Raw genomic sequence first — 13,899 nt, forward strand, 5'->3', positions numbered from 1 at the left:
TTATTTCACTTTCATTATCTCACAGTTAATTATAATCACCTTTGACTGAAAACATTCTTAGTACCACATCAACATTAAAATGATATCCATATCTCTTTATGAATATTATTATGATTTACCTTCCTAGAAGTATATTTTATTTCCTTAGCAAGTTTCTGGTACTTTATAACTTCCCTTTTCATTTCTTCAAAGGTGTGTTCCTCTGTCAGGAATTGATCAATATCTTGTTCAGCTTGTTTGTTTATCAGGAAGCTGTACTTATCATACAGCTTGAGATGTTCCACAGGTGCAGCACTTTCTTTGATAATTTCTTCTCGGATCCGTTTCTTATGTTCATCCAAGATCTCATCTAGGATAACAGGCTTCAAGACAGTAGATGAGGACTCACCTTTTGGCTTTGGAAAAAAAAAACCACACAAAAAACCAAACACATTTTCAAATTACAGTTATGTCTGTAGCTCAGTTATGTCATGGAAGATAAACAGGATAGAAAAATCAACTAAATGTTACTTTAAAATCTTTCTATTTAAAGTCTGATTACAAACCTAATTTTGTAGATACAGCTATTTACATTCTTCTCCCAAATTTTTTTGAATCCTAGCTTATGGATGTTTGCCTCCAACTAGCAAGAAATCAGAGCTGCTTCATTCAGAACCTCAGAAGTCCACATACTTATCCACCCAAAACAATTCTATCAACAATTTTAAATTTAATCTACATGGACTTTATTTTTCCTGAACCACAGGCACAACTTAAATTTTGCTATCAACTGCTGAATCTGTAATATTAGAAATATGAAAAACACTTTTCTGCAACACCCCAGAAGATCTAAAGCCTTGCTCTTGTGCATTTAGACATGCTTGAGATGCTTCTTTTCTTTTCACAGGTTATTGATTAGTGCTTTTATAAAGCATAGCATACTAATCAGGTTTCTGCTTGGTCATGTGTTCAAGCACATTAACAAAAATGTTGAGGGTTAGTATCTTTACTTAAAATTCAAGTTGGTGCTAAACAGAAAGGGCAACAGAATGTCCAAATGATATTCCTTCAGGAAAAAAAGGAAAGTTCACCTCCCACAGCTCTGTGGGAAACAATCAAGAGGCATCACAGAGCATTATTTTCACCCTCTCCGTATTAAAAACTAAGACTGATATACTGAAAGTAACATGCAATTCTAAACCAAGTATGTACTTTTTTTTTTTTATTATGTCACAAGATGTTTTTTACTTAACCTGGATTGTTTCCTGTTTGACTTAACATTTTAATCTGGTTGAATGCATAAAACAGCTAAAAAAAACCCTGTTTAAAACTTATGGTTTAGATTTTTTTTAAAGGATAGTCTAGTCAAAAGATTCTATATTTAAAAAGACAGTAGCCTTTCCAGTATCAAAATAGAAGGTATTTTCCAGAATACTGCAGAAACGTGTTTAAAATTTAAATGCATCAATTTTGTTTGTAGTAGCTGCTGCAGAAAATAACTCATAGAGGAAACTAGTTGATTCTTGTCTTTTTATTTGCTTAGAGAACTGTGATTGGGCCTTTTATTAATAAAATTGAGATGATTTCACATCATTCCAAATATCCTGAAAGAGTATTATAACGTTACTATGTGAGTTCTGACAATAGGGCTATTCATTAAAACACCTCGGAACTAAATGTAGCAACAATATAATAATAAAACAAACCCCATGAGTATTGTAATTTCTTACCCACTTAGAAAATAATTTGGTCTCCACTCTTGGTATATCACTGACAGCTTGAATCATAACAGTATAAACATTCAGTAATATATCCTCATAGTCATTAAAGTCAGGTTCAAATTTAATACCATCATTCTCAAGGATAAGCCTCAGGATTAAACCTGGGTGTTTGTAGGCTTGGACTGATTTCTAAAAAAAAAAAAAAAAAAAAAAAAAAGTAAAATATTAGTTAACCTAACTCATGCAGGAAAAGTCAAAGGATCATTAAGAATTACTCCAGCATATGCATTTTAAATTGTTAGGACTTTAATTGCAAATGACATGCCATATTCCTAACAAAAATACTTGTGCAAGTAGGAAATATGTCTCTGATAAAATTCACATAAACTGATGTTCATTAAGATGAAATACATTGTTATTTTTAGTAGGCACAAGAGGCATCCTCTATACACCAGCCAACAACTTTATAGTTGTTTGCATAGACTGAGGCAGAGTAGCTTTACAGTAGCAGCCCTCACAAATGTAGCAATATATAAATTATTATGTGTACAGCAGTACATGTATTCATCATCTGGAGCAGTCACTATGAATCTACTAACCTTAAAAAAAAAGAAAAAATGTTACATCCAATTTTATTTGCTAAACAAGAACCTGGTCCACAAAAACTAAACTGAGAGTTATATTTGCTGTATGGATTCCCATGTATTCCAGTATGAAAATTTGTACATGCTTTTGTCCTTGGTGGCATAATTTGATTTTTCATAATATCTTTAATCTGGATCAGACATCTCTTAACTTTCCCACATCTGCTAACATATTCTAACTATACAAAAATTTAATTACGAAACATGAAGAAGCATTTTATCACTAGTAGGTAGCAGAGGATCACCATTAGGAAGGATAAGATTAGAAAATATGCACCTATTACTAATAACAAGAGACAATAGTACTGTAGACATCAAAGCTCACTTAACTCAGAAGTATACAAAGCAATTACAGGGGAGTAGAAATGAAGAATATACACTCTGCTTCCACAATATGATTCCTTACTTCCTTTCATTCTCTGCATGTTTTTTCATCAATATTATCTGGAGCCAGAGTTCTGTGGATATTTGATGGCAAGGCTGTATTAACAAAAAGCTGAACAAAGATCCAGTTGCACTCCAAGACATCAAATATCAACGAGAAATATTTACTTCTACAATAGACATTATGTGAGTGCAAAAGAGAAACTCCCTCTTTCTTACTTTTTTTTCCCCCCAAGAACTATGTCTAACTGACTGCAGTGTGTTCTTGAGGATACCAGATTTAAAATATGTTGATATTTCCCTTCTTACATGACATAAAAAAAGTTATTTTAACTTTACTTAATAAATAATGCCTTCCTAAAATATTATTCCTTTTTTTACAGAAAGCACCTGCCACCAGAGTTAATACTTTCTTTTCTATTATTTTTTTCAAAAGCAGCAAAATAAACAGGAAACAAGTTGTATGTACATGGATAAACAATGCTGCTAGTATGTATATGAAAGACTACTTACTGCAGGTTGAACAATTAAATCTGTAAAGTCTTGAATTGAATGTAAAAGTAAATGTTGCAGTTGATGAGTCATTAAAGTGGCAGCACAACCGAAGAAAGACTCTAATTTAGTGATGCTGGCATTGCTGGGTATTTGTTTTCGTTTATTACCTTGATAAAAGATTTTCTGCACTTCTGGAAACCACCTTAAAAGAATACAATATTTTTAAGTTTTTCAAGTGATTAGCATTAATAAACCTGTGGTTTTAAGTTAATTGCTATAAATGCTTATATTACATGCAGTCAAAAGATGCTGCAGTATACTTGGGAAACTATAGTTTAACTTAAGTAGGTCATATGGTAGTATCTTTAAATTCTAAGGAATCGTCTCTCTGAAAATGTTATCTATTATTAAGGAATCATATTTAAAATATAAGATATTATAACAGACAAATTTGCTGTCTTGCTTTGGTCTCCTATTTCTCAGGCCAGAAAGGCTTCACAGGCAGCACACTTAAGTCCCAGGGGTTGTGCAGTTCGTTATGCATCATTGTAACCTCAGTAGCTGTTAAGATGCGAAAGCAATCCAAAGGGAATTCTGCCCATTTGCGCTTAACCAAAATGAAATTGGCTCTGGCATTGCTGGGAAATAGGAAGAAAGCACAGACATGTGCAGCCTTCACTTAAGAGCAGAAAGGTACCTTCAGGGTCAGGAAGAAATACATCTGAAAACAGTAAAGGCAATACGTAACAGAATCATAGATAAGTATGGAAATAAAAACCTTCAAGGTTAATAGCATGAAAAAACAAGTATTTGAGACTACAGTGGTCTCGACAGTTGTTTTATTTAATTAAAACCTGAAATAGTAAAAATGCAGCAATACATAACTGCAGGAATCAAGCATTATTGGTTAAAGAAAGATCAGATGCATACAAACAATACAGTTTGGCCACAAATATCTAAAAAAAGACCTAGCAATTTTGATGCTTTATTTGAAAACTTAACTGCAGCATACTGAGTGCACTACCAAGAAAACTGCCCTTCTTCTTTTAAAATATGTCAGGCTGAATACAAACATTATATCCAAACACTTTACTTTTCAAAATCTTAGTCATAATCTCTAAAGTCGGCTTTCATTAATACAACATTTTTCAGATGACTCTGCTCTCAGAAGCAGCTACAAAACTCAGAATATACAAACTGAAATTCCAAAATCATCAATAGATGTTCTACAGAGATATTGTTACTGAAGTGATACTAGGTTAATCTTCCTATCAGAGACACTTCCTTTGTGTGAAGTAGAGATGGGGCAAGTTTTATTATATAAGAAGTTATATCACAGTTTACATTCTAAAATGTCATAAATTATTGATAGCAGCAACATTGTATTTTCTCATTTATCCAGCACAAATGAGTCCACAAAATAAAAGTTTTTGTCATAACAGACTAAAACACACATATTGTTAATGTCCCTCTAAGAAGTGAGCAAAATATGTCACACCAAAATTCAGAATAAGAAAACTGCACAAATCATGATAACATGTTCAATATTTACACAGCAGTTTTCGTTCATAGGCCTCAAAGAATTTCACAACACTGCATCTCTCTCTTTAACATGTATTATTAAATGGGTCATTCCTTCTCTCTCCAGAAAATTCAGAGTTTCAAAAACAGCTGAAGTTAAAGATTTCCCTGTAACTTAAAAAATATGGATACACTGGATCATACTTCTTAGACAGAATCACTTTAGATTTTCCAATTTCCTTCATTACTTTATTCTGGAAAAATGAGAGGTCCGCAGCTTCTTGTTTATTTTGAAATATTTCTGTATCAAGAAGGCGTAAATTTCTGAAATAGAATATAACATGAATATTTTAGGAGCATATTCACTGTATCTTGTTTTTTATTCTTTTGTTTCCATAAAAATTTTTTCATATTTCACATTTCAAACATAAAAGGTTTTTAAAAATATTTTAAACTTTTTAAAATAATGTTATTTTCAGAAATAAAGCTTCTATTGTTTCAGAACAACTAAATATAAGCACTGCAGTGCTGTCTGTATGCATGGTCTTAAATTGAAGTAGTAGTTACTACATTTGAGCATAGTAATAACTATTTGCAGAATCGGAGTTTCTGTATATGTTACTCATTGTATGTAGGATCAAACATTAAAAATTCTGAATGTGTTAAATAGTATTCCTTTCTAGAACTGGATGGATCTTCACAAATATTGTAAAACAATGTAAAAATAAATAACCATCTAAACCTAGCTTCAAAATCATTTTCAGCTTTTATATTTTTAAAAGACATTGGCTGAATTTTGCCTCGCACTTAGCAGATACAACAAAAATTTGAAGCGGGGGAAAAAAACAAACAAACAAACAAACCAACCAACCAACAACAAAACAACCCACTCCCTACAACTTGTTACAGCACCCGGCCTGGACAGGTCAGTTCATTCTCTTTTGAATCACCAGTCAAGAAATAAGCAAGCAGTTTGGTCTGCTCTGGGAAGCAGAAAATAATAGCCCATCTAATGCCTTTTTCCCTTGTTAATCAGATAAGAGGAAAAAACATAAGTGCCCTGCTAGGCAAGACAGCAACCATTCCCTTTTTGGGAGACAGACTGTTTTGAATATTCCTGACCTGAGAAAGACCGAAAAAAAGTGTCAAACTTAAATAGAGATGAAGGGACCATACTAAAAGCAAGAAAGATTATTTTTAAAATGGAAGTCATATCCAAAAATAAATTATTTTTCAAACATGTCAGAAGCAGGAAGCTTGTCTGTAAGGTAACGAAGAGAAAATAAAAGAAAAAAAAAAAAGAGGTCTCAGAGAAGGTAAGATCATAGCAGCTCCATTCTGGAGCCTTTCTGTACAAGAAACATGATGTCTCAAATCGAAGTGTCAGTGGAACAGGCTGTAGAAAAAAACAAACCAAAAAACAAAATCGCAAATTGCCAGGTCCAGATGGCATTTCAAGCTCTAAAGATGGCACTTCCAAGCTCTAAAGAAAATCAAGTACAAAACAGCTAAACTATTCAACCTTCATGTGTAGCTTCTTACTTAAAACTGCCTAGATACCAAAGGAAATGAAGATGGCAAAGTGTTCCATGTGATTTCTGGGCAAGTAACAGATAAGAAAGCTTGACCTCTACAGAGGAACAGTTGGCAGAAACTCTTCAAAGCATAAAGTTAGCAGGAACACAGACAAATATATTTGGGATAATGGCTTTTGAACAAAGCCATCATATCCACAATCAGTGTTCAGCTGTGCATATTGTAGCAGACTCAAATTCAATAGAGCAACTTAGAAATCTTAAGATGTCACCATCCATTATTTCCCTACGTAGATTCTGAAATCATTCAGCAGCTGAAACCTAAGAGATACAGATAACACTTACTTAAATGAGGTCTCCCATAAGTTCAGAACAGCAAGCATTGAAGGATTTATTGCATGCAAATTTTCTTTCATGTAACTGCACGCTGACAAGAAAGACTTGTTCCAAGGTTTTGGCACTACTTCTATTCTAAAAAAAAAAAAGCAACCACAAAACCAACAAGAAACAGTAGGATGAATGTAGTTGTGCTAAGAACCAAAGTATTTATACATTTGCTTTAAGATAATTGTTCTGCATCCCAGAAGCACAGAATTCAGAAGATAAATCTAGCTTTCTGCTCATTATTCAGATATCAAAAAGAAGTCTTCAAATATTGACCACTGTATAAAAAAAAGAAATAATATGAGAGAAATATTGGTGAAATCCTAAGAGATCTGTAACCTATTCACGGTCCCTTATATTTAGCATGTAATAAAACCATCATAGGTATATAATGTATTTAGTCAATTAATATGCAATTTTCTACAATAAGTAATATCTATGTTTATGCTCATCACTTCAAATCTGTGAAAACTCATAAATTTAGAGTCTTTTCATAAACTCAGTTGGTCTGCTTTCAAATTTTAAAAAACATAAAGCTATTTTGGTGCGGTTTTTTTATATACTCAGCCTTTTTTTGCTTTAAAAATTGTCATTTTCTACAGGCAGTCTGATTTTACTGCTAAAATATTAAGCGTTACAACTTCAGAAGTATACATTGCAACCTTTAGGTTGCAAGGGAAAAGCAAAACCACTCCTGACAAATTTGTCATATATTTGTAATACTTTTGTTCTCATTTTCATAATGAACTCCTATCAAAAAAATAATTTCTGATATAAAATAAAACTTTTATCCATTGCTCAGTGAATCTGTATTCTATCGGAGACAGAAAAAGTAGCTACAGGAAGTTAAGCTAAAAAATTTCAAGTTTTTCCACATCTATCTTACATATTTCTTTAAAATAAAGTTTCATATTTCAAATACTGTTAATGGAATAAAAATGTTTTACCAATGATTATTCTACTAGGAGAATTTTGTACTGTTGGATTTGCATGTAAGCATGTGACATAAGCTTATATACAAACTACTGTGATGTCCTACACAGCTCCTAGGAGATACGGAAGATCTACAGATAATCAGATGTAGGATGGCCTCTTACCCAGGGGATACAATAACAACAATAAATTCATCATACATTACTTCTTTTTTTAAGATGCAAATTGCTTAAGTAACATCTGTCACAGCCATCCCTTCTATTATATTCTAATGCCTACCATTTGATATCTAAAAGCATCTACCTCAAACCACAGGCCAGAAATTATTTATAACAAAACTTTTTCTGTTTTTAGTATCACTCAGTAATGCTACCCCCAATACAGAGCCTCACTGATATTGGTGGAAATGTCCTGTTTCTGCAGCATTTGTAGGATTTCATTCCTCTACAAGGTAAATTTATTGTACCAGGTTTTGGCTATAGCTATGAACGAGGTACCTCTTCACTTTCACATCTCAGGAAGAATTAAGTATGTTCTAGGAAAGTTGATACTAGGTAGGCTGATCTACACTAGACAGACGTATGATCCTGGGAGTAGCACTAGACTTGCTTTCAGTAGACTGCAGACTTTTTAAGATAAGTGTGAATGGAATGGAGATAGTCCGTTACTCTGAACAAAGGCCACATCTATCCACTCCAGTATGGAGGTTGCTACTTACTGGAAAACCCAGCCAGAAAAGCTAGGCATCTATCACTGTTTATACTACATATTGCTGAATTGTTCTGAGGAACAAAACTGTCTGTATTTATTACATTCTTAAACCTATATGTATTCAGCCAAACTGTCGTAATTTGTAAATAAGACAGAGCTTCAGTGAAATCTGTGCAGAACACGACATTGTTCCATTGATTACAATGCAGTTTATACATAAGCATTTGGCCTGCTATATCAAATGCTGTGGGATTGTGAGACTTCTTCCCAGTTAAGCACTGCTAAACAAAACTAATTCCAAACAACCTTTCAAGGCAGACACATATTTTCCAGGGTTTTTCCAAAGATGCTGTATAATCATTATTTGAATTTCCATAACTAATAACTAAGTCTTATTTACAGCTGACACTGACTATCACTATTAAGACTGTTGCTTATACATGCTATTCTACCCCACTGCTCTCTAGTCAGTGTTTTGAATAAATATATTTTCTTACTCTGCACGATGAGGTAGAAGAAAATCTTTCTTCTTGTCTTCACCTTTTTCCCTGGTGTCTCTTAAAACAAAGTCAACTGAAAAAAGTATTAAAAAAAAAAAATGAAAAGCCAAAATAAGCTTAGCAAAGGAATAGAATCATAGATTCATTTAGGTTGGAAAAGTCCCTTAAGAACATTGAGTTCAACTGTAAACCTAACACTACCAAGTGCACCACTAAACCTTGTCCCTAAGTGCCACATCTACACGTCTTTTACGTACCTCCAGGGATGGTAACTCAACCACTTCCCTGGGCAGCCTGTTCCAATGCTTCATAACTCTTTCAGTGAAGAATTTTTTTCTAATATCCAATCTAAACCTCCCCTCGCACAACTTGAGGCCGTTTCCTCTTGTCCTATCACTTGTTACTTGGGAGAGGAGACGGACACCCACCTCACTACAATCTCTTTTCAGGTAGTTGTAGAGAGCAATAAGGTTTCCCTGAGCCTCCTTTTCTCCAGACTAAACAACCCCAGTTCCCTCAGCTGCTTCTCATAGGACTTGTTCCCTAGATCCTTCACCAGCTTCGTTGCTCTTCTTTGGACACGCTCCAGCACCTCAATGTCTCAACCAAAATGTCCAAAATGCACCACTCATTGAGATGAACAGTTTTATCTAGATATACATGAAAAAGGGATTTAGGAGAAAGCTATACTATTAAATAGGGATTTACAAAATAAAATAATGTTTTTAGAAAGTGTTGAAAGATCAAAAATAATGAATAACATTATCTTTGCTCATTACAAGGATAAGAAAACCTGAGTATTCTTTTTATTAAAATGTGCCTCTAAGATCCAGCCGAGCACTTTTACGTAACTTTTCCACAATGGTAGCTCTCAGCAGTGAACAGCACTCAACAATAAACGCTTCTGAATGTTAGCAACTTAGGAGAAAATGCAAGTAAACTCCTACAAATCTACCTATAGCCTTTTTTACACTCAGAAGATAGTCGTCTTTCATTTCATCAGTCAGTGAATGTATACTTTCATCAAGTACTTTCAGATGTTGTGGAATTAAAGCCGAGATGTGGTCTAGCCATGATTCATCCATTGGGGCCACATTTGCTGTATCAATTCCATGGTGAATGTAATAGTAGTATTTCTGCAGGATAAAAGAATAAGATGCATCGGTTAAGTCCAGTACTAGATAGTCATTGCTACTACAGGTTTAGCCAGAGATATAGGCTTATTTAGTAAAAATAAATGTAATTAGTACTAAGTACTGATTTATGTTGTAAATTACATATACATCACTAAATCTGATGTAAATACCTTCATCAGCCTGCCAAACATTAGTGGGTAGAATAACGATAAAAAGCTGTTGAGATAGAAAACCAGGGTACAGTGGCATAAGCCTCATCCCATTTCTCTGATAAGAGCTAAATAAAAATTTCACTGAAGAATGGACATAACTCATCTGGCTTTTGTTTTTCTACAATTCTGGTGAGATATCTCTCCTTTGCACTGTCCCAGTACCAACCTTTTTCTTAAATAAATTTTCAATATATATTCATCTACCTCATCATTCCAGTGCTGCCATTATTATCCATTAGCTCTGGGGGTGGACCATATATTCAAAAAGAAAGCCATGCATTCTGCAGAGTTTTGTGTTGATATGCAACATACAGCTAATGCATTACTCAGAATATGAATGTATAACCACAAATAAGTACATCTGCTTGTATGCCAGCATTTAAACAGGCATGTGAAATCTGATTAACAAAACCTCAGAGTATTAAAGGAAACACAGATGAAGAAACATATCAGCCCAAATTCAAAGAAATGCAGAAAGCAATATCAACTGGAAGATTACCTATGTCAGGAAGTAACACACGAATCTATTTCAATCAATTTATCCCAAAATGAACTTAATCTATTTTAAATATACATAAATCACAAAATTGTGTATACAATTGTGTCATACAAGGCATCTTAAACCAGAATGAGAATGAAGAACATCCTAGCCCTTAGATGAGGGTAACCCAAAGAGAATTGTCTTATGGATTTGTCCTGGTTTCAGCTGGGATAGAGTTAACTCTCTTCTTAGTAGTAGCTGGTACAGCGCTGTGTTTTGGATTTAGTGTGAGGATACCGTTGATAACACGCTGATGGTTTAGTTGTTGCTAAGTAGCGCTTATCCTAAGCCAAGGACTTTTCAGTTTCCCATGCTCTGCCAGCAAGCAGGTGTGCAAGAAGCTGGGAGGGAGCATAGCCGGGGCAGCTGACCTGAACTAGCCAAAGGGGTATTCCATACCATGGAACATCATGCCCAGTATGTAAACAGAGGGAAGTTGGCTGGGAGGGGCAGATCGCGGCTCTGGCATTGGTCAGCGGGTGGTGAACAATTGCATTGAAAAGTCGAGTTTCCCATCCTATCTGCTCAAAGCAGTGCAACCTCCCTTGCAAGTTATTCTCACCTTCAGGAAGTGCAGAAAAGATTCGTTTATTACTTCCTGACATTGGTTATCCTCCAGTTACTGTTCCATTCTGCAATTCGTTGAATCACGCATACTTTCCTAATGCTCCATTCTCAAACAGTAACACTATAAATAATACATTGTGTGAAACTAATAGTGGAAGAATGTCACTGTCAGTCATCTCTCATTGTGTCAATAATCTTGTCAATATTTACAATAAATGACTGGCACTGTATTTCATTTAATACTCTAGAAAACAGTCTTTAGCTACCAAAATATCTTTTTCTATCGATGTAGAAGAATCTGCTCTTGGAGGCTGGGTTCCGTCAAGGGATGGAAGCTGTTCTTCAGTAAGGTCTTGCTGCCTGAGACAAAAAAAATCAAACGAAAAGAGTGTGCATCACATTCTTCAGATGCATTTTACTGGCATAAGTAATATATAGCCATCCTACATGTCAGTTGTGAACAAACAAAACAAAAAAGGGAACTGGCAAAACTTTACAATAAGCACAAGACGTTCTGATTCAAAAAGAACACAGAAGCATGTGACCAAGGTTGTATTTTACCTGCTAAGGTTCAGCTTTTAAAATTGGTGATACAGTTCATGCTCACACACATACTTCCAATTTGCAATCATCAAAATTTTAAAATAATTTTAAAATTTGGTTCATCTATCAAAAAGGAAAGACACATTATTTAAAGATAAGGAAACTCACAATATAATGTCAACAAGAGCACTTCTGAAACTTTCATGGTTTTTTTTCAGATGACTGCTGCTCTGCAATGTAGAAGTTGATGGTCCAGCACCTGCTTCATTACCTCTAGAATCCTGTATCTTGTGTCTCTTGCCTCTCACCTTCAAATAGTCTCCTTGCAGAAAATACATTTTGAAATTAAGTTTAAAAAAAAATTGCAAATGTATCACACGTTTATGTTTGAGAGGTTTGCTTTAGTAGTACTAAAAATGTTAACTTTACCAGGTGAATACTCATTTTTTACAGTAAACTCATCTGACTCATCATCTTTCTGTTCTTTGCTCAGATGGAATGAAGGACAAGTCTGCTGCCACAGTGGTTTAGACCTTGCCTGGAATAAATATTTTATATTTTAGTTTTCTACTTGTTGTAGGTGCTACTAACACACGCTTCAAGACTCCTTAAATATAGTAAATCAAAGAAACTGTAGTCTAATACACAGCAGGAATAAGGCAGCATAAAAATAATACAATAAACTATTACTTATATGTTGCCCTCAAATTTTAAATATCCAGACCATTAGAGACAAGCATGTTAAACTTATATATGATATTTGTAAACACTCTAGTTTTATACCTTACTTAAATATTTTCAAACATGTTCAAATACTCCACTTTCAATGTTTTCCAAATATTGAAATACAAACAATGCTCCACATACCGATATCATATACATATATAATATACATACCTAGTGCAGAGAGAGAAAATATACACCTCAGCATATATTTAAGTGAGAACCATGGTCTTTACATAACTATGCTGTAACACATATTTGAAAATGAAAGCTTACAAAAAAAGCCAACAAAACTACCTGAGACAACTGTGGTAGTAAGTTCACTGTTCTCTTTGCCAACTTTCCTTTGCCACCTGAACTGGGCTTGGAAAAAAAAAAAAAAAGGAAAATTACAACTAGACATTTAAATTACTACTAATATTAGACTTCCAGGAATACTTAAATTTATAATATAGCTATAATTCCATTTTTATCTTTTACATAATAATTTTTAGACATACAATTTCATATCACTTCCCCTATTCTTCCTAGAGTGTTTCCATATAGAATTCAACTTTCTCAAATGCCTTTGAAAAATCACAACTCTGAAAAATCAATTTTAGGCTGGGAAGCATTTGTGTCACCTTTTTGCCAAGATATACATCAAAGTATTACAAGATACCATGAAATAATACAAACAAAAAAATTTTTTTATTCCTGTTCTTCAGTCAACATTTTTTAAAACACAAAATGGTCCTTTTTTTCTAATCCATTGTGCTGGGTTTGGCTGGGATAGAGTTAATTTTCTTCATAGTAGCTAGTATGGGGCTATGTTTTGGATTTGTGCTGGAAACAGTGTTGATAACACAGGAAAGTTTTAGTTACTGCGTAGCAGTGCTTATACAGAGTCAAGGCCTTTTCTGCTTCTCTCACCACCCCACCAGCAAGTAGGCTGGGGGTGCACAAGAAGCTGGGAGGGGACACAGCTGGGACAGCTGACCCCAACTGGCCAAAGGGATATTCCATACCATATGACATCATGCTCAGCATATAAAGGTGGGGAAAGAAGAAGGAAGTGGGAGATATTCGGAGTGATGGCGTTTGTCTTCCCAAGTAACCATTATGCATGATGGAGCCCTGCTTTCCTGGAGATGGCTGAACACCTGCCTGCTGATGGGAAGTAGTGAATCAATTCCTTGTTTTGCTTTGCTTGTGTGCGCGGCTTTTGCTTTACCTATTAACCTGTCTTTACCTCAACCCACGAGTTTTCTCCCTTTTACTCATCTGATTCTCTCCCCCATCCCAACATGGCAGGAGTGAGCAAGCAGCTGTGTGGTGCTTAGTTGCCAGCTGGGGTTAAACCACATCCATACACTTTCATTTAAGAGTGT

The 13,899-nt window shown here is 34.5% G+C and overlaps 1 protein-coding gene across 1 annotated transcript in view; it reads right to left on the reverse strand.

Moving 5' to 3' along the window:
• Positions 1–13,899, reverse strand: part of DNAH7 (dynein axonemal heavy chain 7) — a 124,559-nt gene that overhangs the window by 106,857 nt on the left and 3,803 nt on the right. Inside the window, exons 2-12 of the mRNA XM_050900467.1 lie at positions 12,827–12,892; positions 12,236–12,344; positions 11,975–12,128; positions 11,530–11,623; positions 9,763–9,943; positions 8,805–8,880; positions 6,625–6,750; positions 4,949–5,068; positions 3,242–3,425; positions 1,710–1,889; positions 120–395 (exon numbers count right to left, since the gene is read on the reverse strand). Coding sequence (XP_050756424.1) covers positions 120–395; positions 1,710–1,889; positions 3,242–3,425; positions 4,949–5,068; positions 6,625–6,750; positions 8,805–8,880; positions 9,763–9,943; positions 11,530–11,623; positions 11,975–12,128; positions 12,236–12,344; positions 12,827–12,892 — 1,566 coding nt within the window. The remainder of the gene's footprint in view (positions 1–119; positions 396–1,709; positions 1,890–3,241; positions 3,426–4,948; positions 5,069–6,624; positions 6,751–8,804; positions 8,881–9,762; positions 9,944–11,529; positions 11,624–11,974; positions 12,129–12,235; positions 12,345–12,826; positions 12,893–13,899) is intronic.

This window comes from Gymnogyps californianus, chromosome 7, assembly GCF_018139145.2.
Source record: "Gymnogyps californianus isolate 813 chromosome 7, ASM1813914v2, whole genome shotgun sequence".
Taxonomy (NCBI): Eukaryota; Metazoa; Chordata; class Aves; order Accipitriformes; family Cathartidae; genus Gymnogyps; species Gymnogyps californianus.